At 45.6% G+C, this 22,495-nt stretch overlaps 1 protein-coding gene across 3 annotated transcripts in view; it reads right to left on the bottom strand.

Annotated features, from left to right (window-relative positions):
* LOC134539221 (sushi, von Willebrand factor type A, EGF and pentraxin domain-containing protein 1) overlaps positions 1-22,092 on the bottom strand; it is a 104,265-nt gene extending 82,173 nt beyond the window's left edge. For all 3 annotated transcript variants that reach the window (XM_063381010.1, XM_063381011.1, XM_063381012.1), the window contains exon 1: positions 21,976-22,092. In XM_063381010.1, coding sequence (XP_063237080.1) covers positions 21,976-22,042 — 67 coding nt within the window. In that variant the 5' untranslated portion in view covers positions 22,043-22,092. The remainder of the gene's footprint in view (positions 1-21,975) is intronic.
* Between the last annotated feature and the right edge of the window lie 403 nt (positions 22,093-22,495).

Genomic DNA, 22,495 nt, shown 5'->3' with positions numbered 1-22,495 from the left:
TGTCTCTGTCTCTGTCTCTGTCTCTGTCTCTGTCTCTGTCTCTGTCTCTGTCTCTGTCTCTGTCTCTGTCTCTGTCTCTGTCTCTGTCTCTGTCTCTGTCTCTGTCTCTGTCTCTGTCTCTGTCTCTGTCTCTGTCTCTGTCTCTGTCTCTGTCTCTGTCTCTGTCTCTGTCTCTGTCTCTGTCTCTGTCTCTGTCTCTGTCTCTGTCTCTGTCTCTGTCTCTGTCTCTGTCTCTGTCTCTGTCTCTGTCTCTGTCTCTGTCTCTGTCTCTGTCTCTGTCTCTGTCTCTGTCTCTGTCTCTGTCTCTGTCTCTGTCTCTGTCTCTGTCTCTGTCTCTGTCTCTGTCTCTGTCTCTGTCTCTGTCTCTGTCTCTGTCTCTGTCTCTGTCTCTGTCTCTGTCTCTGTCTCTGTCTCTGTCTCTGTCTCTGTCTCTGTCTCTGTCTCTGTCTCTGTCTCTGTCTCTGTCTCTGTCTCTGTCTCTGTCTCTGTCTCTGTCTCTGTCTCTGTCTCTGTCTCTGTCTCTGTCTCTGTCTCTGTCTCTGTCTCTGTCTCTGTCTCTGTCTCTGTCTCTGTCTCTGTCTCTGTCTCTGTCTCTGTCTCTGTCTCTGTCTCTGTCTCTGTCTCTGTCTCTGTCTCTGTCTCTGTCTCTGTCTCTGTCTCTGTCTCTGTCTCTGTCTCTGTCTCTGTCTCTGTCTCTGTCTCTGTCTCTGTCTCTGTCTCTGTCTCTGTCTCTGTCTCTGTCTCTGTCTCTGTCTCTGTCTCTGTCTCTGTCTCTGTCTCTGTCTCTGTCTCTGTCTCTGTCTCTGTCTCTGTCTCTGTCTCTGTCTCTGTCTCTGTCTCTGTCTCTGTCTCTGTCTCTGTCTCTGTCTCTGTCTCTGTCTCTGTCTCTGTCTCTGTCTCTGTCTCTGTCTCTGTCTCTGTCTCTGTCTCTGTCTCTGTCTCTGTCTCTGTCTCTGTCTCTGTCTCTGTCTCTGTCTCTGTCTCTGTCTCTGTCTCTGTCTCTGTCTCTGTCTCTGTCTCTGTCTCTGTCTCTGTCTCTGTCTCTGTCTCTGTCTCTGTCTCTGTCTCTGTCTCTGTCTCTGTCTCTGTCTCTGTCTCTGTCTCTGTCTCTGTCTCTGTCTCTGTCTCTGTCTCTGTCTCTGTCTCTGTCTCTGTCTCTGTCTCTGTCTCTGTCTCTGTCTCTGTCTCTGTCTCTGTCTCTGTCTCTGTCTCTGTCTCTGTCTCTGTCTCTGTCTCTGTCTCTGTCTCTGTCTCTGTCTCTGTCTCTGTCTCTGTCTCTGTCTCTGTCTCTGTCTCTGTCTCTGTCTCTGTCTCTGTCTCTGTCTCTGTCTCTGTCTCTGTCTCTGTCTCTGTCTCTGTCTCTGTCTCTGTCTCTGTCTCTGTCTCTGTCTCTGTCTCTGTCTCTGTCTCTGTCTCTGTCTCTGTCTCTGTCTCTGTCTCTGTCTCTGTCTCTGTCTCTGTCTCTGTCTCTGTCTCTGTCTCTGTCTCTGTCTCTGTCTCTGTCTCTGTCTCTGTCTCTGTCTCTGTCTCTGTCTCTGTCTCTGTCTCTGTCTCTGTCTCTGTCTCTGTCTCTGTCTCTGTCTCTGTCTCTGTCTCTGTCTCTGTCTCTGTCTCTGTCTCTGTCTCTGTCTCTGTCTCTGTCTCTGTCTCTGTCTCTGTCTCTGTCTCTGTCTCTGTCTCTGTCTCTGTCTCTGTCTCTGTCTCTGTCTCTGTCTCTGTCTCTGTCTCTGTCTCTGTCTCTGTCTCTGTCTCTGTCTCTGTCTCTGTCTCTGTCTCTGTCTCTGTCTCTGTCTCTGTCTCTGTCTCTGTCTCTGTCTCTGTCTCTGTCTCTGTCTCTGTCTCTGTCTCTGTCTCTGTCTCTGTCTCTGTCTCTGTCTCTGTCTCTGTCTCTGTCTCTGTCTCTGTCTCTGTCTCTGTCTCTGTCTCTGTCTCTGTCTCTGTCTCTGTCTCTGTCTCTGTCTCTGTCTCTGTCTCTGTCTCTGTCTCTGTCTCTGTCTCTGTCTCTGTCTCTGTCTCTGTCTCTGTCTCTGTCTCTGTCTCTGTCTCTGTCTCTGTCTCTGTCTCTGTCTCTGTCTCTTCTCTGTCTCTGTCTCTGTCTCTGTCTCTGTCTCTGTCTCTGTCTCTGTCTCTGTCTCTGTCTCTGTCTCTGTCTCTGTCTCTGTCTCTGTCTCTGTCTCTGTCTCTGTCTCTGTCTCTGTCTCTGTCTCTGTCTCTGTCTCTGTCTCTGTCTCTGTCTCTGTCTCTGTCTCTGTCTCTGTCTCTGTCTCTGTCTCTGTCTCTGTCTCTGTCTCTGTCTCTGTCTCTGTCTCTGTCTCTGTCTCTGTCTCTGTCTCTGTCTCTGTCTCTGTCTCTGTCTCTGTCTCTGTCTCTGTCTCTGTCTCTGTCTCTGTCTCTGTCTCTGTCTCTGTCTCTGTCTCTGTCTCTGTCTCTGTCTCTGTCTCTGTCTCTGTCTCTGTCTCTGTCTCTGTCTCTGTCTCTGTCTCTGTCTCTGTCTCTGTCTCTGTCTCTGTCTCTGTCTCTGTCTCTGTCTCTGTCTCTGTCTCTGTCTCTGTCTCTGTCTCTGTCTCTGTCTCTGTCTCTGTCTCTGTCTCTGTCTCTGTCTCTGTCTCTGTCTCTGTCTCTGTCTCTGTCTCTGTCTCTGTCTCTGTCTCTGTCTCTGTCTCTGTCTCTGTCTCTGTCTCTGTCTCTGTCTCTGTCTCTGTCTCTGTCTCTGTCTCTGTCTCTGTCTCTGTCTCTGTCTCTGTCTCTGTCTCTGTCTCTGTCTCTGTCTCTGTCTCTGTCTCTGTCTCTGTCTCTGTCTCTGTCTCTGTCTCTGTCTCTGTCTCTGTCTCTGTCTCTGTCTCTGTCTCTGTCTCTGTCTCTGTCTCTGTCTCTGTCTCTGTCTCTGTCTCTGTCTCTGTCTCTGTCTCTGTCTCTGTCTCTGTCTCTGTCTCTGTCTCTGTCTCTGTCTCTGTCTCTGTCTCTGTCTCTGTCTCTGTCTCTGTCTCTGTCTCTGTCTCTGTCTCTGTCTCTGTCTCTGTCTCTGTCTCTGTCTCTGTCTCTGTCTCTGTCTCTGTCTCTGTCTCTGTCTCTGTCTCTGTCTCTGTCTCTGTCTCTGTCTCTGTCTCTGTCTCTGTCTCTGTCTCTGTCTCTGTCTCTGTCTCTGTCTCTGTCTCTGTCTCTGTCTCTGTCTCTGTCTCTGTCTCTGTCTCTGTCTCTGTCTCTGTCTCTGTCTCTGTCTCTGTCTCTGTCTCTGTCTCTGTCTCTGTCTCTGTCTCTGTCTCTGTCTCTGTCTCTGTCTCTGTCTCTGTCTCTGTCTCTGTCTCTGTCTCTGTCTCTGTCTCTGTCTCTGTCTCTGTCTCTGTCTCTGTCTCTGTCTCTGTCTCTGTCTCTGTCTCTGTCTCTGTCTCTGTCTCTGTCTCTGTCTCTGTCTCTGTCTCTGTCTCTGTCTCTGTCTCTGTCTCTGTCTCTGTCTCTGTCTCTGTCTCTGTCTCTGTCTCTGTCTCTGTCTCTGTCTCTGTCTCTGTCTCTGTCTCTGTCTCTGTCTCTGTCTCTGTCTCTGTCTCTGTCTCTGTCTCTGTCTCTGTCTCTGTCTCTGTCTCTGTCTCTGTCTCTGTCTCTGTCTCTGTCTCTGTCTCTGTCTCTGTCTCTGTCTCTGTCTCTGTCTCTGTCTCTGTCTCTGTCTCTGTCTCTGTCTCTGTCTCTGTCTCTGTCTCTGTCTCTGTCTCTGTCTCTGTCTCTGTCTCTGTCTCTGTCTCTGTCTCTGTCTCTGTCTCTGTCTCTGTCTCTGTCTCTGTCTCTGTCTCTGTCTCTGTCTCTGTCTCTGTCTCTGTCTCTGTCTCTGTCTCTGTCTCTGTCTCTGTCTCTGTCTCTGTCTCTGTCTCTGTCTCTGTCTCTGTCTCTGTCTCTGTCTCTGTCTCTGTCTCTGTCTCTGTCTCTGTCTCTGTCTCTGTCTCTGTCTCTGTCTCTGTCTCTGTCTCTGTCTCTGTCTCTGTCTCTGTCTCTGTCTCTGTCTCTGTCTCTGTCTCTGTCTCTGTCTCTGTCTCTGTCTCTGTCTCTGTCTCTGTCTCTGTCTCTGTCTCTGTCTCTGTCTCTGTCTCTGTCTCTGTCTCTGTCTCTGTCTCTGTCTCTGTCTCTGTCTCTGTCTCTGTCTCTGTCTCTGTCTCTGTCTCTGTCTCTGTCTCTGTCTCTGTCTCTGTCTCTGTCTCTGTCTCTGTCTCTGTCTCTGTCTCTGTCTCTGTCTCTGTCTCTGTCTCTGTCTCTGTCTCTGTCTCTGTCTCTGTCTCTGTCTCTGTCTCTGTCTCTGTCTCTGTCTCTGTCTCTGTCTCTGTCTCTGTCTCTGTCTCTGTCTCTGTCTCTGTCTCTGTCTCTGTCTCTGTCTCTGTCTCTGTCTCTGTCTCTGTCTCTGTCTCTGTCTCTGTCTCTGTCTCTGTCTCTGTCTCTGTCTCTGTCTCTGTCTCTGTCTCTGTCTCTGTCTCTGTCTCTGTCTCTGTCTCTGTCTCTGTCTCTGTCTCTGTCTCTGTCTCTGTCTCTGTCTCTGTCTCTGTCTCTGTCTCTGTCTCTGTCTCTGTCTCTGTCTCTGTCTCTGTCTCTGTCTCTGTCTCTGTCTCTGTCTCTGTCTCTGTCTCTGTCTCTGTCTCTGTCTCTGTCTCTGTCTCTGTCTCTGTCTCTGTCTCTGTCTCTGTCTCTGTCTCTGTCTCTGTCTCTGTCTCTGTCTCTGTCTCTGTCTCTGTCTCTGTCTCTGTCTCTGTCTCTGTCTCTGTCTCTGTCTCTGTCTCTGTCTCTGTCTCTGTCTCTGTCTCTGTCTCTGTCTCTGTCTCTGTCTCTGTCTCTGTCTCTGTCTCTGTCTCTGTCTCTGTCTCTGTCTCTGTCTCTGTCTCTGTCTCTGTCTCTGTCTCTGTCTCTGTCTCTGTCTCTGTCTCTGTCTCTGTCTCTGTCTCTGTCTCTGTCTCTGTCTCTGTCTCTGTCTCTGTCTCTGTCTCTGTCTCTGTCTCTGTCTCTGTCTCTGTCTCTGTCTCTGTCTCTGTCTCTGTCTCTGTCTCTGTCTCTGTCTCTGTCTCTGTCTCTGTCTCTGTCTCTGTCTCTGTCTCTGTCTCTGTCTCTGTCTCTGTCTCTGTCTCTGTCTCTGTCTCTGTCTCTGTCTCTGTCTCTGTCTCTGTCTCTGTCTCTGTCTCTGTCTCTGTCTCTGTCTCTGTCTCTGTCTCTGTCTCTGTCTCTGTCTCTGTCTCTGTCTCTGTCTCTGTCTCTGTCTCTGTCTCTGTCTCTGTCTCTGTCTCTGTCTCTGTCTCTGTCTCTGTCTCTGTCTCTGTCTCTGTCTCTGTCTCTGTCTCTGTCTCTGTCTCTGTCTCTGTCTCTGTCTCGTCTCTGTCTCTGTCTCTGTCTCTGTCTCTGTCTCTGTCTCTGTCTCTGTCTCTGTCTCTGTCTCTGTCTCTGTCTCTGTCTCTGTCTCTGTCTCTGTCTCTGTCTCTGTCTCTGTCTCTGTCTCTGTCTCTGTCTCTGTCTCTGTCTCTGTCTCTGTCTCTGTCTCTGTCTCTGTCTCTGTCTCTGTCTCTGTCTCTGTCTCTGTCTCTGTCTCTGTCTCTGTCTCTGTCTCTGTCTCTGTCTCTGTCTCTGTCTCTGTCTCTGTCTCTGTCTCTGTCTCTGTCTCTGTCTCTGTCTCTGTCTCTGTCTCTGTCTCTGTCTCTGTCTCTGTCTCTGTCTCTGTCTCTGTCTCTGTCTCTGTCTCTGTCTCTGTCTCTGTCTCTGTCTCTGTCTCTGTCTCTGTCTCTGTCTCTGTCTCTGTCTCTGTCTCTGTCTCTGTCTCTGTCTCTGTCTCTGTCTCTGTCTCTGTCTCTGTCTCTGTCTCTGTCTCTGTCTCTGTCTCTGTCTCTGTCTCTGTCTCTGTCTCTGTCTCTGTCTCTGTCTCTGTCTCTGTCTCTGTCTCTGTCTCTGTCTCTGTCTCTGTCTCTGTCTCTGTCTCTGTCTCTGTCTCTGTCTCTGTCTCTGTCTCTGTCTCTGTCTCTGTCTCTGTCTCTGTCTCTGTCTCTGTCTCTGTCTCTGTCTCTGTCTCTGTCTCTGTCTCTGTCTCTGTCTCTGTCTCTGTCTCTGTCTCTGTCTCTGTCTCTGTCTCTGTCTCTGTCTCTGTCTCTGTCTCTGTCTCTGTCTCTGTCTCTGTCTCTGTCTCTGTCTCTGTCTCTGTCTCTGTCTCTGTCTCTGTCTCTGTCTCTGTCTCTGTCTCTGTCTCTGTCTCTGTCTCTGTCTCTGTCTCTGTCTCTGTCTCTGTCTCTGTCTCTGTCTCTGTCTCTGTCTCTGTCTCTGTCTCTGTCTCTGTCTCTGTCTCTGTCTCTGTCTCTGTCTCTGTCTCTGTCTCTGTCTCTGTCTCTGTCTCTGTCTCTGTCTCTGTCTCTGTCTCTGTCTCTGTCTCTGTCTCTGTCTCTGTCTCTGTCTCTGTCTCTGTCTCTGTCTCTGTCTCTGTCTCTGTCTCTGTCTCTGTCTCTGTCTCTGTCTCTGTCTCTGTCTCTGTCTCTGTCTCTGTCTCTGTCTCTGTCTCTGTCTCTGTCTCTGTCTCTGTCTCTGTCTCTGTCTCTGTCTCTGTCTCTGTCTCTGTCTCTGTCTCTGTCTCTGTCTCTGTCTCTGTCTCTGTCTCTGTCTCTGTCTCTGTCTCTGTCTCTGTCTCTGTCTCTGTCTCTGTCTCTGTCTCTGTCTCTGTCTCTGTCTCTGTCTCTGTCTCTGTCTCTGTCTCTGTCTCTGTCTCTGTCTCTGTCTCTGTCTCTGTCTCTGTCTCTGTCTCTGTCTCTGTCTCTGTCTCTGTCTCTGTCTCTGTCTCTGTCTCTGTCTCTGTCTCTGTCTCTGTCTCTGTCTCTGTCTCTGTCTCTGTCTCTGTCTCTGTCTCTGTCTCTGTCTCTGTCTCTGTCTCTGTCTCTGTCTCTGTCTCTGTCTCTGTCTCTGTCTCTGTCTCTGTCTCTGTCTCTGTCTCTGTCTCTGTCTCTGTCTCTGTCTCTGTCTCTGTCTCTGTCTCTGTCTCTGTCTCTGTCTCTGTCTCTGTCTCTGTCTCTGTCTCTGTCTCTGTCTCTGTCTCTGTCTCTGTCTCTGTCTCTGTCTCTGTCTCTGTCTCTGTCTCTGTCTCTGTCTCTGTCTCTGTCTCTGTCTCTGTCTCTGTCTCTGTCTCTGTCTCTGTCTCTGTCTCTGTCTCTGTCTCTGTCTCTGTCTCTGTCTCTGTCTCTGTCTCTGTCTCTGTCTCTGTCTCTGTCTCTGTCTCTGTCTCTGTCTCTGTCTCTGTCTCTGTCTCTGTCTCTGTCTCTGTCTCTGTCTCTGTCTCTGTCTCTGTCTCTGTCTCTGTCTCTGTCTCTGTCTCTGTCTCTGTCTCTGTCTCTGTCTCTGTCTCTGTCTCTGTCTCTGTCTCTGTCTCTGTCTCTGTCTCTGTCTCTGTCTCTGTCTCTGTCTCTGTCTCTGTCTCTGTCTCTGTCTCTGTCTCTGTCTCTGTCTCTGTCTCTGTCTCTGTCTCTGTCTCTGTCTCTGTCTCTGTCTCTGTCTCTGTCTCTGTCTCTGTCTCTGTCTCTGTCTCTGTCTCTGTCTCTGTCTCTGTCTCTGTCTCTGTCTCTGTCTCTGTCTCTGTCTCTGTCTCTGTCTCTGTCTCTGTCTCTGTCTCTGTCTCTGTCTCTGTCTCTGTCTCTGTCTCTGTCTCTGTCTCTGTCTCTGTCTCTGTCTCTGTCTCTGTCTCTGTCTCTGTCTCTGTCTCTGTCTCTGTCTCTGTCTCTGTCTCTGTCTCTGTCTCTGTCTCTGTCTCTGTCTCTGTCTCTGTCTCTGTCTCTGTCTCTGTCTCTGTCTCTGTCTCTGTCTCTGTCTCTGTCTCTGTCTCTGTCTCTGTCTCTGTCTCTGTCTCTGTCTCTGTCTCTGTCTCTGTCTCTGTCTCTGTCTCTGTCTCTGTCTCTGTCTCTGTCTCTGTCTCTGTCTCTGTCTCTGTCTCTGTCTCTGTCTCTGTCTCTGTCTCTGTCTCTGTCTCTGTCTCTGTCTCTGTCTCTGTCTCTGTCTCTGTCTCTGTCTCTGTCTCTGTCTCTGTCTCTGTCTCTGTCTCTGTCTCTGTCTCTGTCTCTGTCTCTGTCTCTGTCTCTGTCTCTGTCTCTGTCTCTGTCTCTGTCTCTGTCTCTGTCTCTGTCTCTGTCTCTGTCTCTGTCTCTGTCTCTGTCTCTGTCTCTGTCTCTGTCTCTGTCTCTGTCTCTGTCTCTGTCTCTGTCTCTGTCTCTGTCTCTGTCTCTGTCTCTGTCTCTGTCTCTGTCTCTGTCTCTGTCTCTGTCTCTGTCTCTGTCTCTGTCTCTGTCTCTGTCTCTGTCTCTGTCTCTGTCTCTGTCTCTGTCTCTGTCTCTGTCTCTGTCTCTGTCTCTGTCTCTGTCTCTGTCTCTGTCTCTGTCTCTGTCTCTGTCTCTGTCTCTGTCTCTGTCTCTGTCTCTGTCTCTGTCTCTGTCTCTGTCTCTGTCTCTGTCTCTGTCTCTGTCTCTGTCTCTGTCTCTGTCTCTGTCTCTGTCTCTGTCTCTGTCTCTGTCTCTGTCTCTGTCTCTGTCTCTGTCTCTGTCTCTGTCTCTGTCTCTGTCTCTGTCTCTGTCTCTGTCTCTGTCTCTGTCTCTGTCTCTGTCTCTGTCTCTGTCTCTGTCTCTGTCTCTGTCTCTGTCTCTGTCTCTGTCTCTGTCTCTGTCTCTGTCTCTGTCTCTGTCTCTGTCTCTGTCTCTGTCTCTGTCTCTGTCTCTGTCTCTGTCTCTGTCTCTGTCTCTGTCTCTGTCTCTGTCTCTGTCTCTGTCTCTGTCTCTGTCTCTGTCTCTGTCTCTGTCTCTGTCTCTGTCTCTGTCTCTGTCTCTGTCTCTGTCTCTGTCTCTGTCTCTGTCTCTGTCTCTGTCTCTGTCTCTGTCTCTGTCTCTGTCTCTGTCTCTGTCTCTGTCTCTGTCTCTGTCTCTGTCTCTGTCTCTGTCTCTGTCTCTGTCTCTGTCTCTGTCTCTGTCTCTGTCTCTGTCTCTGTCTCTGTCTCTGTCTCTGTCTCTGTCTCTGTCTCTGTCTCTGTCTCTGTCTCTGTCTCTGTCTCTGTCTCTGTCTCTGTCTCTGTCTCTGTCTCTGTCTCTGTCTCTGTCTCTGTCTCTGTCTCTGTCTCTGTCTCTGTCTCTGTCTCTGTCTCTGTCTCTGTCTCTGTCTCTGTCTCTGTCTCTGTCTCTGTCTCTGTCTCTGTCTCTGTCTCTGTCTCTGTCTCTGTCTCTGTCTCTGTCTCTGTCTCTGTCTCTGTCTCTGTCTCTGTCTCTGTCTCTGTCTCTGTCTCTGTCTCTGTCTCTGTCTCTGTCTCTGTCTCTGTCTCTGTCTCTGTCTCTGTCTCTGTCTCTGTCTCTGTCTCTGTCTCTGTCTCTGTCTCTGTCTCTGTCTCTGTCTCTGTCTCTGTCTCTGTCTCTGTCTCTGTCTCTGTCTCTGTCTCTGTCTCTGTCTCTGTCTCTGTCTCTGTCTCTGTCTCTGTCTCTGTCTCTGTCTCTGTCTCTGTCTCTGTCTCTGTCTCTGTCTCTGTCTCTGTCTCTGTCTCTGTCTCTGTCTCTGTCTCTGTCTCTGTCTCTGTCTCTGTCTCTGTCTCTGTCTCTGTCTCTGTCTCTGTCTCTGTCTCTGTCTCTGTCTCTGTCTCTGTCTCTGTCTCTGTCTCTGTCTCTGTCTCTGTCTCTGTCTCTGTCTCTGTCTCTGTCTCTGTCTCTGTCTCTGTCTCTGTCTCTGTCTCTGTCTCTGTCTCTGTCTCTGTCTCTGTCTCTGTCTCTGTCTCTGTCTCTGTCTCTGTCTCTGTCTCTGTCTCTGTCTCTGTCTCTGTCTCTGTCTCTGTCTCTGTCTCTGTCTCTGTCTCTGTCTCTGTCTCTGTCTCTGTCTCTGTCTCTGTCTCTGTCTCTGTCTCTGTCTCTGTCTCTGTCTCTGTCTCTGTCTCTGTCTCTGTCTCTGTCTCTGTCTCTGTCTCTGTCTCTGTCTCTGTCTCTGTCTCTGTCTCTGTCTCTGTCTCTGTCTCTGTCTCTGTCTCTGTCTCTGTCTCTGTCTCTGTCTCTGTCTCTGTCTCTGTCTCTGTCTCTGTCTCTGTCTCTGTCTCTGTCTCTGTCTCTGTCTCTGTCTCTGTCTCTGTCTCTGTCTCTGTCTCTGTCTCTGTCTCTGTCTCTGTCTCTGTCTCTGTCTCTGTCTCTGTCTCTGTCTCTGTCTCTGTCTCTGTCTCTGTCTCTGTCTCTGTCTCTGTCTCTGTCTCTGTCTCTGTCTCTGTCTCTGTCTCTGTCTCTGTCTCTGTCTCTGTCTCTGTCTCTGTCTCTGTCTCTGTCTCTGTCTCTGTCTCTGTCTCTGTCTCTGTCTCTGTCTCTGTCTCTGTCTCTGTCTCTGTCTCTGTCTCTGTCTCTGTCTCTGTCTCTGTCTCTGTCTCTGTCTCTGTCTCTGTCTCTGTCTCTGTCTCTGTCTCTGTCTCTGTCTCTGTCTCTGTCTCTGTCTCTGTCTCTGTCTCTGTCTCTGTCTCTGTCTCTGTCTCTGTCTCTGTCTCTGTCTCTGTCTCTGTCTCTGTCTCTGTCTCTGTCTCTGTCTCTGTCTCTGTCTCTGTCTCTGTCTCTGTCTCTGTCTCTGTCTCTGTCTCTGTCTCTGTCTCTGTCTCTGTCTCTGTCTCTGTCTCTGTCTCTGTCTCTGTCTCTGTCTCTGTCTCTGTCTCTGTCTCTGTCTCTGTCTCTGTCTCTGTCTCTGTCTCTGTCTCTGTCTCTGTCTCTGTCTCTGTCTCTGTCTCTGTCTCTGTCTCTGTCTCTGTCTCTGTCTCTGTCTCTGTCTCTGTCTCTGTCTCTGTCTCTGTCTCTGTCTCTGTCTCTGTCTCTGTCTCTGTCTCTGTCTCTGTCTCTGTCTCTGTCTCTGTCTCTGTCTCTGTCTCTGTCTCTGTCTCTGTCTCTGTCTCTGTCTCTGTCTCTGTCTCTGTCTCTGTCTCTGTCTCTTCTCTGTCTCTGTCTCTGTCTCTGTCTCTGTCTCTGTCTCTGTCTCTGTCTCTGTCTCTGTCTCTGTCTCTGTCTCTGTCTCTGTCTCTGTCTCTGTCTCTGTCTCTGTCTCTGTCTCTGTCTCTGTCTCTGTCTCTGTCTCTGTCTCTGTCTCTGTCTCTGTCTCTGTCTCTGTCTCTGTCTCTGTCTCTGTCTCTGTCTCTGTCTCTGTCTCTGTCTCTGTCTCTGTCTCTGTCTCTGTCTCTGTCTCTGTCTCTGTCTCTGTCTCTGTCTCTGTCTCTGTCTCTGTCTCTGTCTCTGTCTCTGTCTCTGTCTCTGTCTCTGTCTCTGTCTCTGTCTCTGTCTCTGTCTCTGTCTCTGTCTCTGTCTCTGTCTCTGTCTCTGTCTCTGTCTCTGTCTCTGTCTCTGTCTCTGTCTCTGTCTCTGTCTCTGTCTCTGTCTCTGTCTCTGTCTCTGTCTCTGTCTCTGTCTCTGTCTCTGTCTCTGTCTCTGTCTCTGTCTCTGTCTCTGTCTCTGTCTCTGTCTCTGTCTCTGTCTCTGTCTCTGTCTCTGTCTCTGTCTCTGTCTCTGTCTCTGTCTCTGTCTCTGTCTCTGTCTCTGTCTCTGTCTCTGTCTCTGTCTCTGTCTCTGTCTCTGTCTCTGTCTCTGTCTCTGTCTCTGTCTCTGTCTCTGTCTCTGTCTCTGTCTCTGTCTCTGTCTCTGTCTCTGTCTCTGTCTCTGTCTCTGTCTCTGTCTCTGTCTCTGTCTCTGTCTCTGTCTCTGTCTCTGTCTCTGTCTCTGTCTCTGTCTCTGTCTCTGTCTCTGTCTCTGTCTCTGTCTCTGTCTCTGTCTCTGTCTCTGTCTCTGTCTCTGTCTCTGTCTCTGTCTCTGTCTCTGTCTCTGTCTCTGTCTCTGTCTCTGTCTCTGTCTCTGTCTCTGTCTCTGTCTCTGTCTCTGTCTCTGTCTCTGTCTCTGTCTCTGTCTCTGTCTCTGTCTCTGTCTCTGTCTCTGTCTCTGTCTCTGTCTCTGTCTCTGTCTCTGTCTCTGTCTCTGTCTCTGTCTCTGTCTCTGTCTCTGTCTCTGTCTCTGTCTCTGTCTCTGTCTCTGTCTCTGTCTCTGTCTCTGTCTCTGTCTCTGTCTCTGTCTCTGTCTCTGTCTCTGTCTCTGTCTCTGTCTCTGTCTCTGTCTCTGTCTCTGTCTCTGTCTCTGTCTCTGTCTCTGTCTCTGTCTCTGTCTCTGTCTCTGTCTCTGTCTCTGTCTCTGTCTCTGTCTCTGTCTCTGTCTCTGTCTCTGTCTCTGTCTCTGTCTCTGTCTCTGTCTCTGTCTCTGTCTCTGTCTCTGTCTCTGTCTCTGTCTCTGTCTCTGTCTCTGTCTCTGTCTCTGTCTCTGTCTCTGTCTCTGTCTCTGTCTCTGTCTCTGTCTCTGTCTCTGTCTCTGTCTCTGTCTCTGTCTCTGTCTCTGTCTCTGTCTCTGTCTCTGTCTCTGTCTCTGTCTCTGTCTCTGTCTCTGTCTCTGTCTCTGTCTCTGTCTCTGTCTCTGTCTCTGTCTCTGTCTCTGTCTCTGTCTCTGTCTCTGTCTCTGTCTCTGTCTCTGTCTCTGTCTCTGTCTCTGTCTCTGTCTCTGTCTCTGTCTCTGTCTCTGTCTCTGTCTCTGTCTCTGTCTCTGTCTCTGTCTCTGTCTCTGTCTCTGTCTCTGTCTCTGTCTCTGTCTCTGTCTCTGTCTCTGTCTCTGTCTCTGTCTCTGTCTCTGTCTCTGTCTCTGTCTCTGTCTCTGTCTCTGTCTCTGTCTCTGTCTCTGTCTCTGTCTCTGTCTCTGTCTCTGTCTCTGTCTCTGTCTCTGTCTCTGTCTCTGTCTTCTGTCTCTGTCTCTGTCTCTGTCTCTGTCTCTGTCTCTGTCTCTGTCTCTGTCTCTGTCTCTGTCTCTGTCTCTGTCTCTGTCTCTGTCTCTGTCTCTGTCTCTGTCTCTGTCTCTGTCTCTGTCTCTGTCTCTGTCTCTGTCTCTGTCTCTGTCTCTGTCTCTGTCTCTGTCTCTGTCTCTGTCTCTGTCTCTGTCTCTGTCTCTGTCTCTGTCTCTGTCTCTGTCTCTGTCTCTGTCTCTGTCTCTGTCTCTGTCTCTGTCTCTGTCTCTGTCTCTGTCTCTGTCTCTGTCTCTGTCTCTGTCTCTGTCTCTGTCTCTGTCTCTGTCTCTGTCTCTGTCTCTGTCTCTGTCTCTGTCTCTGTCTCTGTCTCTGTCTCTGTCTCTGTCTCTGTCTCTGTCTCTGTCTCTGTCTCTGTCTCTGTCTCTGTCTCTGTCTCTGTCTCTGTCTCTGTCTCTGTCTCTGTCTCTGTCTCTGTCTCTGTCTCTGTCTCTGTCTCTGTCTCTGTCTCTGTCTCTGTCTCTGTCTCTGTCTCTGTCTCTGTCTCTGTCTCTGTCTCTGTCTCTGTCTCTGTCTCTGTCTCTGTCTCTGTCTCTGTCTCTGTCTCTGTCTCTGTCTCTGTCTCTGTCTCTGTCTCTGTCTCTGTCTCTGTCTCTGTCTCTGTCTCTGTCTCTGTCTCTGTCTCTGTCTCTGTCTCTGTCTCTGTCTCTGTCTCTGTCTCTGTCTCTGTCTCTGTCTCTGTCTCTGTCTCTGTCTCTGTCTCTGTCTCTGTCTCTGTCTCTGTCTCTGTCTCTGTCTCTGTCTCTGTCTCTGTCTCTGTCTCTGTCTCTGTCTCTGTCTCTGTCTCTGTCTCTGTCTCTGTCTCTGTCTCTGTCTCTGTCTCTGTCTCTGTCTCTGTCTCTGTCTCTGTCTCTGTCTCTGTCTCTGTCTCTGTCTCTGTCTCTGTCTCTGTCTCTGTCTCTGTCTCTGTCTCTGTCTCTGTCTCTGTCTCTGTCTCTGTCTCTGTCTCTGTCTCTGTCTCTGTCTCTCTGTCTCTGTCTCTGTCTCTGTCTCTGTCTCTGTCTCTGTCTCTGTCTCTGTCTCTGTCTCTGTCTCTGTCTCTGTCTCTGTCTCTGTCTCTGTCTCTGTCTCTGTCTCTGTCTCTGTCTCTGTCTCTGTCTCTGTCTCTGTCTCTGTCTCTGTCTCTGTCTCTGTCTCTGTCTCTGTCTCTGTCTCTGTCTCTGTCTCTGTCTCTGTCTCTGTCTCTGTCTCTGTCTCTGTCTCTGTCTCTGTCTCTGTCTCTGTCTCTGTCTCTGTCTCTGTCTCTGTCTCTGTCTCTGTCTCTGTCTCTGTCTCTGTCTCTGTCTCTGTCTCTGTCTCTGTCTCTGTCTCTGTCTCTGTCTCTGTCTCTGTCTCTGTCTCTGTCTCTGTCTCTGTCTCTGTCTCTGTCTCTGTCTCTGTCTCTGTCTCTGTCTCTGTCTCTGTCTCTGTCTCTGTCTCTGTCTCTGTCTCTGTCTCTCTCCGGCAGATACGTTATTGGAATGCAGCCCGCACAAACTTGCAGCCGCGCGCTCTGTCACGTCCCGTCAGTCAACGATCCCCCGCCTGCTAGTTGGAAAGGGGGGGGGGGGGGGGGAGAGAATGCCCGCTGCTCGCATCCATTTCATCTTCTCGTTCCTGCGGCTCCGAAATAAAAAAATTCCAGGGCGTGGAAAGGGTCGGTCGCGCGGAAACAGAGGCGCGTGGCGGGCAACAACGGGAATACGCGGCCAGGCGCGGGCCAGGCGCGGCTGTGACGCAACCTCCACCGGGAATACAGCTCTGGAGTTACACTTCTTCAGGCGCATTACGAATGTTTGCGATGCGCGCGCAACACGCAACGAAATTTTCACAGGTTGAAAAAAAAAAAAAGTCTACGTACAAATAAACGTTACGTATGTACTTATAAATGTTCCCGTATGCTTAATTTATTTGTATTTAAAAATTATTTAATTTTTTTATAAATATATAAAATAAACACTTTATAATAACATTATAATTACATTGTGCTTTTGACGAAATTCAACAATAAGATGCAGTGTTTCCCAAATTCCCATTTGTAATTTATTTTTACAGTTCTACCAATTTCAGAATGTTAATTTTCCTTCAGCATAATTATTTTTCATTATTAAAATTTATCTTAATTATTTCACTAAATAAAATATTTTTTTTTCAAGTATTTTTATTTATATTGAATACTGAGTATTTATTAAACATTTTTATATTTTACCAACCGTATTTATAATATAATTCCAGTTCTTATAATATAATTCCAGTTTTTCTTCTAAACATTCTGGATTGGTGAGTTTTGTATGAAACTTATTTTGGCCTATTTGTTCAATTGAAAGTAAACGTAGCTATAAGCTCTGCAAATTGTTCAAATAGAAACGAAGTGTATTCAGATATATTTTTAATTGTTGGGTTTATAAAAATAGAGGAATTATATAAATTGACAAAAATCTTATTATGCAAATTGAATAATGGAATAATCTTATCAAATTAGAATATTGTCATCGGTCCTCGATAAATCTACAAAGTTTGAATGAAATCTGGCCGTTTAAAGTGGGTCAAAATCGCACCCAAAGGAGTCGGTTACAAACATACAAACATACAGGTGAAGCTAATATAAAGCATGTAAAAAGAAAATCATGCCTACAAAGGTTGTACGGGGCAGATTTTTTCTTTCTTGCAAATTTTCGTTTAAAATGTTTTGTTGCTATTTTCGTGGAGTCGGTCAGGAAACATTTGAGAAGGTGTCGCGTGAGCGGCGTGTGACAACACGGCCTGCGCGTGTGACAACACGGCTTGCGCGTGTGACAACACGTGATCTGTGTGGCGTGAGTCCGCCCTTGATCCCACAGACACGTGATGTTACTTCAGAGCTGCCAGCATCACACTTGCAGACGTCCTTAGAACAACAGAGGGGGGGGGGGGGGGGTAAATCTTGATAACGCCCGTGTAACAAGGCATCGGAAAACACACGGAGAACCGAAATATGGGTTTGATTTTCTTCCAAAGTGTATTAAATTAAAATAACATTGTACATTTATACTGTCATGATCATGCGATAAGTTAAAAAAAATATAGTTAATTTTATTAAAATATATTTCATTTACACTAGGGAAGAATTTGTTTATTTCGCCATGTTAGTAAACTATTATTGTTCGGGTGCTGCAGAAACTACGGAACCTACCCCTCGAAGCAAGTAGCATCTCCGATTATGGCTCATTGGTAATTCTGAAGGAAACCCACTTTTCTGGGGGGGGGGGGGGGGGGGGGAAATAAATAAAAATTCTAAAATGTTAGTAGTTTGTCATTTCAACGACTGGTTAGGTTAGGTGTAAATATTACAAATTTGTGATATCGTGAGAATGAAGGTTACGGTAGCTAGATTAAAAATACTTTAGAAGAATGGGTGGTTGGTGAGGTTAGGTTAGTTACATTAAAATACTGTGGTTCAGAATTACTAATTAAAATGTAGATAACTTAATCAATTTACCATCATTAACCAAGGTGGGGGACATTACATTGTGCTTTTGACGAAATTCAACAATAAGATGCAATGTTTCCCAAATTCCCATATGTAATTTCCCTTTACAGGTTTTACAAACTTGCAGAATGTTAATTTTTCCTGAAACATCACGAAGTTGTGCCTGGAACGCTCGTGCTCTATGGTGTGCACGTGGCAACAGAGGACAGCGCTAGCGGCAGTCACCGCGCGCGGGAAAGAGACCAAAAGACGCGACGCACTACAAAACCGGGGCTAGGCCCAGACCGCTGCCAGACGAGGCGCAGTGTATTCTTAGCTGTCCGAATATACAAGGCGAGCCAGACCCGCGCCTCCACAGTTGGCAGCGCCGCCAGACAGCGCGGCTCGCGGCCATAGAGTAGCGCTGGCTGTAGACGCGCGGGAATCCTTCTTTTCACAGACGAGAGAGCCAAACGCCCGATCGTGCATCTTCGGTTTTTTTTTTTTTTTTTGGACAGCTCATGATAACTAATGGTCAATTAGGTTAGGTTAGCTACATTATAAATACTTTAAAACATTGTGGACCGTTGATTTGGTTAGGATAGCTACATTAAAGATACTGTGAAATCATGTAAACTGTTTCCTAGCCCTGGATAGCTACACATTAAAAAGTTATTTGCCAAGCAACCTTCGGGGAACTTCGGGTGTGGCTCTCTCGTCTGTGAAAAGAAGGCTTCCCGGGTGTAGACGCGCGCAGGCGCCTTCTTCGCGGTTCGAACTAGCGTAACAATTTATAATCCTGCCCACAATCTAAATCTTCCAACATAGAAATAGCTGCGAAGCCTCCAACAAGTGCGTATCAGGCTCAAAACGGAGGTAAATTAGGAAAATCTTTCGGAATTCAACCTCCTTCACTGTCTCCATGGTTCCGCACGATAATAAACAAAAACAAAAGGAACATCAGAGTTAACGCAGTGTCTAATTCGTAAATAGTTTATTTCAAACAACCAACCTGTAAATTATATTTTCAAAATATGTTTTCTTTCTTTTTTCCTCCGCTTGGGAATATTGGCTTCGAGCGATCGCGCGTTGTAATCATGTAGGCCTATATATAAACTAAAATGTAACCGTTCGTTCGTGCAAAATAGCTAATCTCCAGAAGTTTTTCTCCGATTGCTATACACCAATGTCGTACCTGTGATAGATAAAAATAATTTAAAAAATATTTTTTAACATTTTCATTGCTATAGTGTGACATATATAGAGATACAGACAGATGTATATCTATAGTAATATACAGGAGAGATATATAGGAGATATAAATATAGAGATATATGTATAAAGATAGAGATAAATGCAGATAAAGAGGTAGATACATATGTATATAGAGATATAGATAGAGAGATATAGAGATATGCATAGAGATAAAGGTAGAGAGATATACAAAGCATCTCTCTATGTGTACCTACTTAAAAAAAATTTAATTATTGAGGCATTGCAGCGCTTGCTGTGCATTGGCTGGTTTAACGGAATAAAACACTACAACTTGTTCCAGCCGAGTGACTGGAAGATGGACGCTGCCACAAAGAGCTGTAACACCCCCAAGTTATTATATTTCCTTAACTATATGTCCGTAGAAATAATCCTAGTGTTACCATTGATTAGTGGTGATGGACAAGAAAGAGGTATGCGTTCTCGAACAGTTCCAACACCTCTTGCAGTTGGTTTTGGTGAAGCGGCACGTATTCCTAAAGAAGAAATGGAAACAGAAGCAAGCAAATTGGAAGGACTGAGAGATATTTTGTACAATAAGATAAAAGAAGCATTTCGTGATATCGTTTTAATGGTGATTATGAAAATGGAATTCCTGGCAACCTAAACTTCAGCTTTCCCTATGATGAGGGTGAGTCTCTCATCACGGCAATCAAGGATTTAGCAGTAAGTTCTGGTTCTGCGTGCCGTCTGCGTCTCTTGAGCCTTCCTATGTCATACGGTCGCTAAATAATGGCCACGACCTTGAGCATTCATCAATTAGATTTGGCCTAGGCCGATTTACAACTAAAGAAGAAGTTTTGTACGCAGCAGATCTTGTTGCTAAAAACATTGGCCGACTGAGAGAAATGAAACCTAGACAAAGAAGGAGCCAATGAAAAAAATAAAATTGTCAGCGCGAGACACCGCTAGGCCCTGGAGTCACCCTTCACATATCAAGATTTTAACAAAATCATTGTAGCCTATTTGTTGGACCGCTATTTGTAAACAAACTCGCATAACCTTGTTTGCATCAGATGAAGTTTCACAGTTATGTTGGCAACTCGTAAGCCAATGATGGGACTGGACGCGGAGGACAAGAATCTGTCTATATCCATCATGAGTCTATGCTCGAGATTACACTGCAGCCTGGGCACTTCCCAGCAAGTTATAAAAAAGTTGAGTGTATTTTTACGATGCGTGCGCACCATGCAACGAATTTTTCACAGGATGAAAAAAAAAAATGGCTATGTACAAAAAAAAATTATGTGTGTTTTTATATCTTATACTTTAGGGATTCATATTAAAACTGTTCCATATCGTTAACAAAATTAATGAAAAAATAGCGTTTATAAACTTTTTCAAATCTATTTATATAAGTGAGGTTATGTACCCGTATGTATAACGATGTCAAGTTGCTTGTAAGCTTCTATTGTCGCTGGCAGGGAGTGTCTGTGGAAGGTTTAGTGGTCTCCTGGCCGTTTTCATGGGAGTGTTTGTGAAGTTATGTTCCTGTATGCATTATTTATTTGCAGTTTAAATTATTACATTATTTAATTAATATAATAAATAAAATAAAAATTTAGCAGATTTATTGATTTTAATAAATAATCAAAATTTATTTTGATTTTACTAAATTAAATATTATATTTATGTGTTTATATTAATATTAAATACTGATAATTTTTATTATGATTAACTTTTTACTTTTCTAACCGTATTTATCATATCATTCGGTCCTTATTTCTATTAATTATTTTCAAGCAAAATTAAAGTTAATATTTTTTTATTACGCCAAGTAAGTATTAACTTCTAACGCGCGTACATAAGTACGCGCGCCCATATTTTTTATTGTAGCGTATTCGATGATAGTCTCCTGTTCACTTTGATATACGCCGCGGCACGAAGCGGCCGGGTTCCGTACTAACAGGCACTGTCGCTCCAGAACTGCTCTCCCAGTGGACAGCACTGTACAAGTGGTCGCACGTTCACCCCTCAAATAGTTCACATTTAATAATATTCCAGTGCATTACACAGGCTGGGAGACATATTAAAACAGGGCGTAAGGACGAAACGCGATAATTCAATTTTTAAATAATCAATTCAAATTACTAAATAAAATTTGAAATACATATGCAACTTTCAAGATAAAAAAAGTTACACATGCCATAAAATTATTTAGTTAACAGTAATATGCACAAAAAACATATGGCTATATAATTCAGTAGGTAACTGCTCCCTGATGATGGCGAATGCAATGTCGACCGAAACGTTGGTTAATTATTCACCAAGAACACGGCTACAACCCAGAAGCCAAGCTACTTCAGACCATGGTCGTTAAATCCTGCGAACATTATTAATATGGCAATATAATTATGGTTAATCTGGCCTTTATTAGGACTGCTCATTTTTCCGAGCAAGATTTTACAATTCTAATCAGCGTAGATATCATTAAGGCAACGTATGCATAAAAACGTAAGAAATTGTCAGAAAAGTTCTTTTGATGAGTCGAAAACATGAATAACTGAACTGCGTGTGTACGTCGCAGCTAAATGCACTCTCGCGTCTGTAAAAATTTTTGTTTAAATCATTTAAAACTTTTGACGTGAAACTTTAATAACTTCGTACACGACTTTGCCCAAATAAATATTTAATGTTTAGTCTTGTAAAAATATAAATTTAAAACGACTTTAATTTCTTCGTCCATCACACCAGCGGGATTTTTATTCTTCTGATGAAATTCGTAAGAAACATAATTATTAACTCGAAATAAAACCAGTTATGTTCCAACCACAAGCAGGAGCAAATTCGCTGCGGCGTGCTTAGGATACTTCGGCGTGTTTGGCTGCCTCTACGATCTCAGACGTAACCGTCGTTAGGTCGAACTTTTTAATCAAATGTAAAGTTATTTCATTATGTGAGGGCCATGTTTTATTAAATGTGACATTTAGTTTTAACTAGGTATTGAAAACTAAAGTAGCGTCCTATGTAGACAATATCCTTCGTAAATATTTTTAAAATTAATTTTACTTCCAAGACAAAAAATAATAATAATAAAGCTTAAAAAAACACCACCTTAATTAACTGACTGTCTGGAAACTTTTGTTTATGCCTAGCAGTCACTACAATATAACCACCTAAAACATTTATTGTAATGATTTTCTCCGGCGGAAAATTCTTTGTAGTATTAAATTCTCGCATTCAATTTATAAGACAGATCATACATAGGTATAACAAAAAATTTCTGGTTTATTAAACATGCATATAATTTAAAAATATTACAGGGAAATATTCACGTACGTTTTATTGACTACTTATTAGTCCGAAGTTTTAGCACTAAAATTCCAGATTGCGTGCCTAATAATATAGAAAAAAAACTTATGAAACAGATACAAATTGTATGTGTATAAAAAACCAAATAATTACATTAAGGTACTAGACATCCTTTTCAAGTACCTATTCCTAACCAATTATAGGATGTACATATTACATTATATCCATCATTAAGGTTGATACAATATCAACTATATAGTGTTATTAAGAACAGAAACCTATAACTTAATTATTACTCGCCTCAATATTCAAACAAGATACTGGCTGAAACCGTGCAGCGAAAGTGGACATTATCCCCCAACCCTATTTACTTTTGTTTCCCTAACTTTATTTGTGCAGAGTGTAATTTAACATTGGAGAATATGTTAATGGACTGGTATAAAATATATATTGCAGATGTAACTAACCTTTTATAATGGAGAAAAACAAGGGGTGAAAATTGCTTTTTTTATGAATTGTGTAACAGGTTTTTTTTTTATCTTCCGTATTCCTAGTGTATATTTGAATGTTCAGGTCCTTACAATTCGGGGTGGATCCCGTGGTACGAAGAGGGACATATGCTCCTCCCCCCCCCCCCCCCCCCCCCACGGCCCTTTTCCAAAAAGTCATTCATAAATCCACCCCTGCTTACGATAGTTTAATCAAATAGCATTATTACCTAGAAATTTTGCATTAAAATAAAATAAAAATGGTGAAGATTCTGCCGTCATAATCCATACACGGTATTAACGGTGTCGTACACAAGTCACTCTATACAGAGCCGGCGCGTCCATATAGACGAACTAGGCAACCGCCTAGGGCGCCAAGTAGCTGGGGGCGGCGCAGCACGACACATAACAGCTGATGTAATATGTTTAACGATTATTGAAACTAGATGAAAATGGATTTTTGCAACAGTTTGGAATGTTTATATTGATATAAGTAATTATTTAAAGTCCTCGGTGACCTGTTTACGATTTGTAATAAGTAAAAAAGTAAAAAAAAAAAAAAAAACACAAGCCTGCTTACATTTGATTGTTGACAAAATCTTAGGCTAACGTGATGTATTTTGAAGCAAGGAATTTTTTTTTTGAGGGTGTCCGCCAATTTCCCTTGCACCGGCCCTGATTATAACTAGCCTCCCGGGTATGTAACGTACAACGGGAGAGAGCACTCACCTGCCACGGCCAGCTGTAGCGCCACCAGCAGCAGCACAGAAGCAGCGACGAGCGCCCTCCGCGTCATGTCTGCGCGCCTGGTGCTTATCGGCGGGCCCGCATAACAATGGCGTCGCTCCGACCTCTGTGGCGGTCCGCTGCGCGCCGCCGACTGAACACGGCCGGGCCAACTTTCAAACAGCGCCGCGCGAGAGAGAGCAGACTCCCTGGCGGCGGAGCGCTCAACTACCTACCTTCCTACCCACCCACCTACCTACCTACCGCTTGCTACGCAAGATGTCACTAGTGGGGAAGCCTTCTTTTCACAGAGCCAAAACCCGAAGTTCATGCTAGCTTTTTTTTTTTTTTTTCCCCGTATCTTTAATGTAGCTATCCTAACCAAATCAACCGTCCACGATGTTTTAAAGTATTTATAATGTAGCTAACCTAACCTAAAGCTACGGCCACACAGAGCAGTATGTTCGCGATGTTCGCTACGCGATCACAATATAGCCAGCTGCATCTCAGGTGCCACTGGCCA

This window comes from Bacillus rossius, chromosome 15, assembly GCF_032445375.1.
Source record: "Bacillus rossius redtenbacheri isolate Brsri chromosome 15, Brsri_v3, whole genome shotgun sequence".
In the NCBI taxonomy this organism is placed as follows: domain Eukaryota; kingdom Metazoa; phylum Arthropoda; class Insecta; order Phasmatodea; family Bacillidae; genus Bacillus; species Bacillus rossius.
Note: the sequence above shows the minus strand (reverse complement) of the source record. Positions and strands in the feature narration are given on the sequence as shown.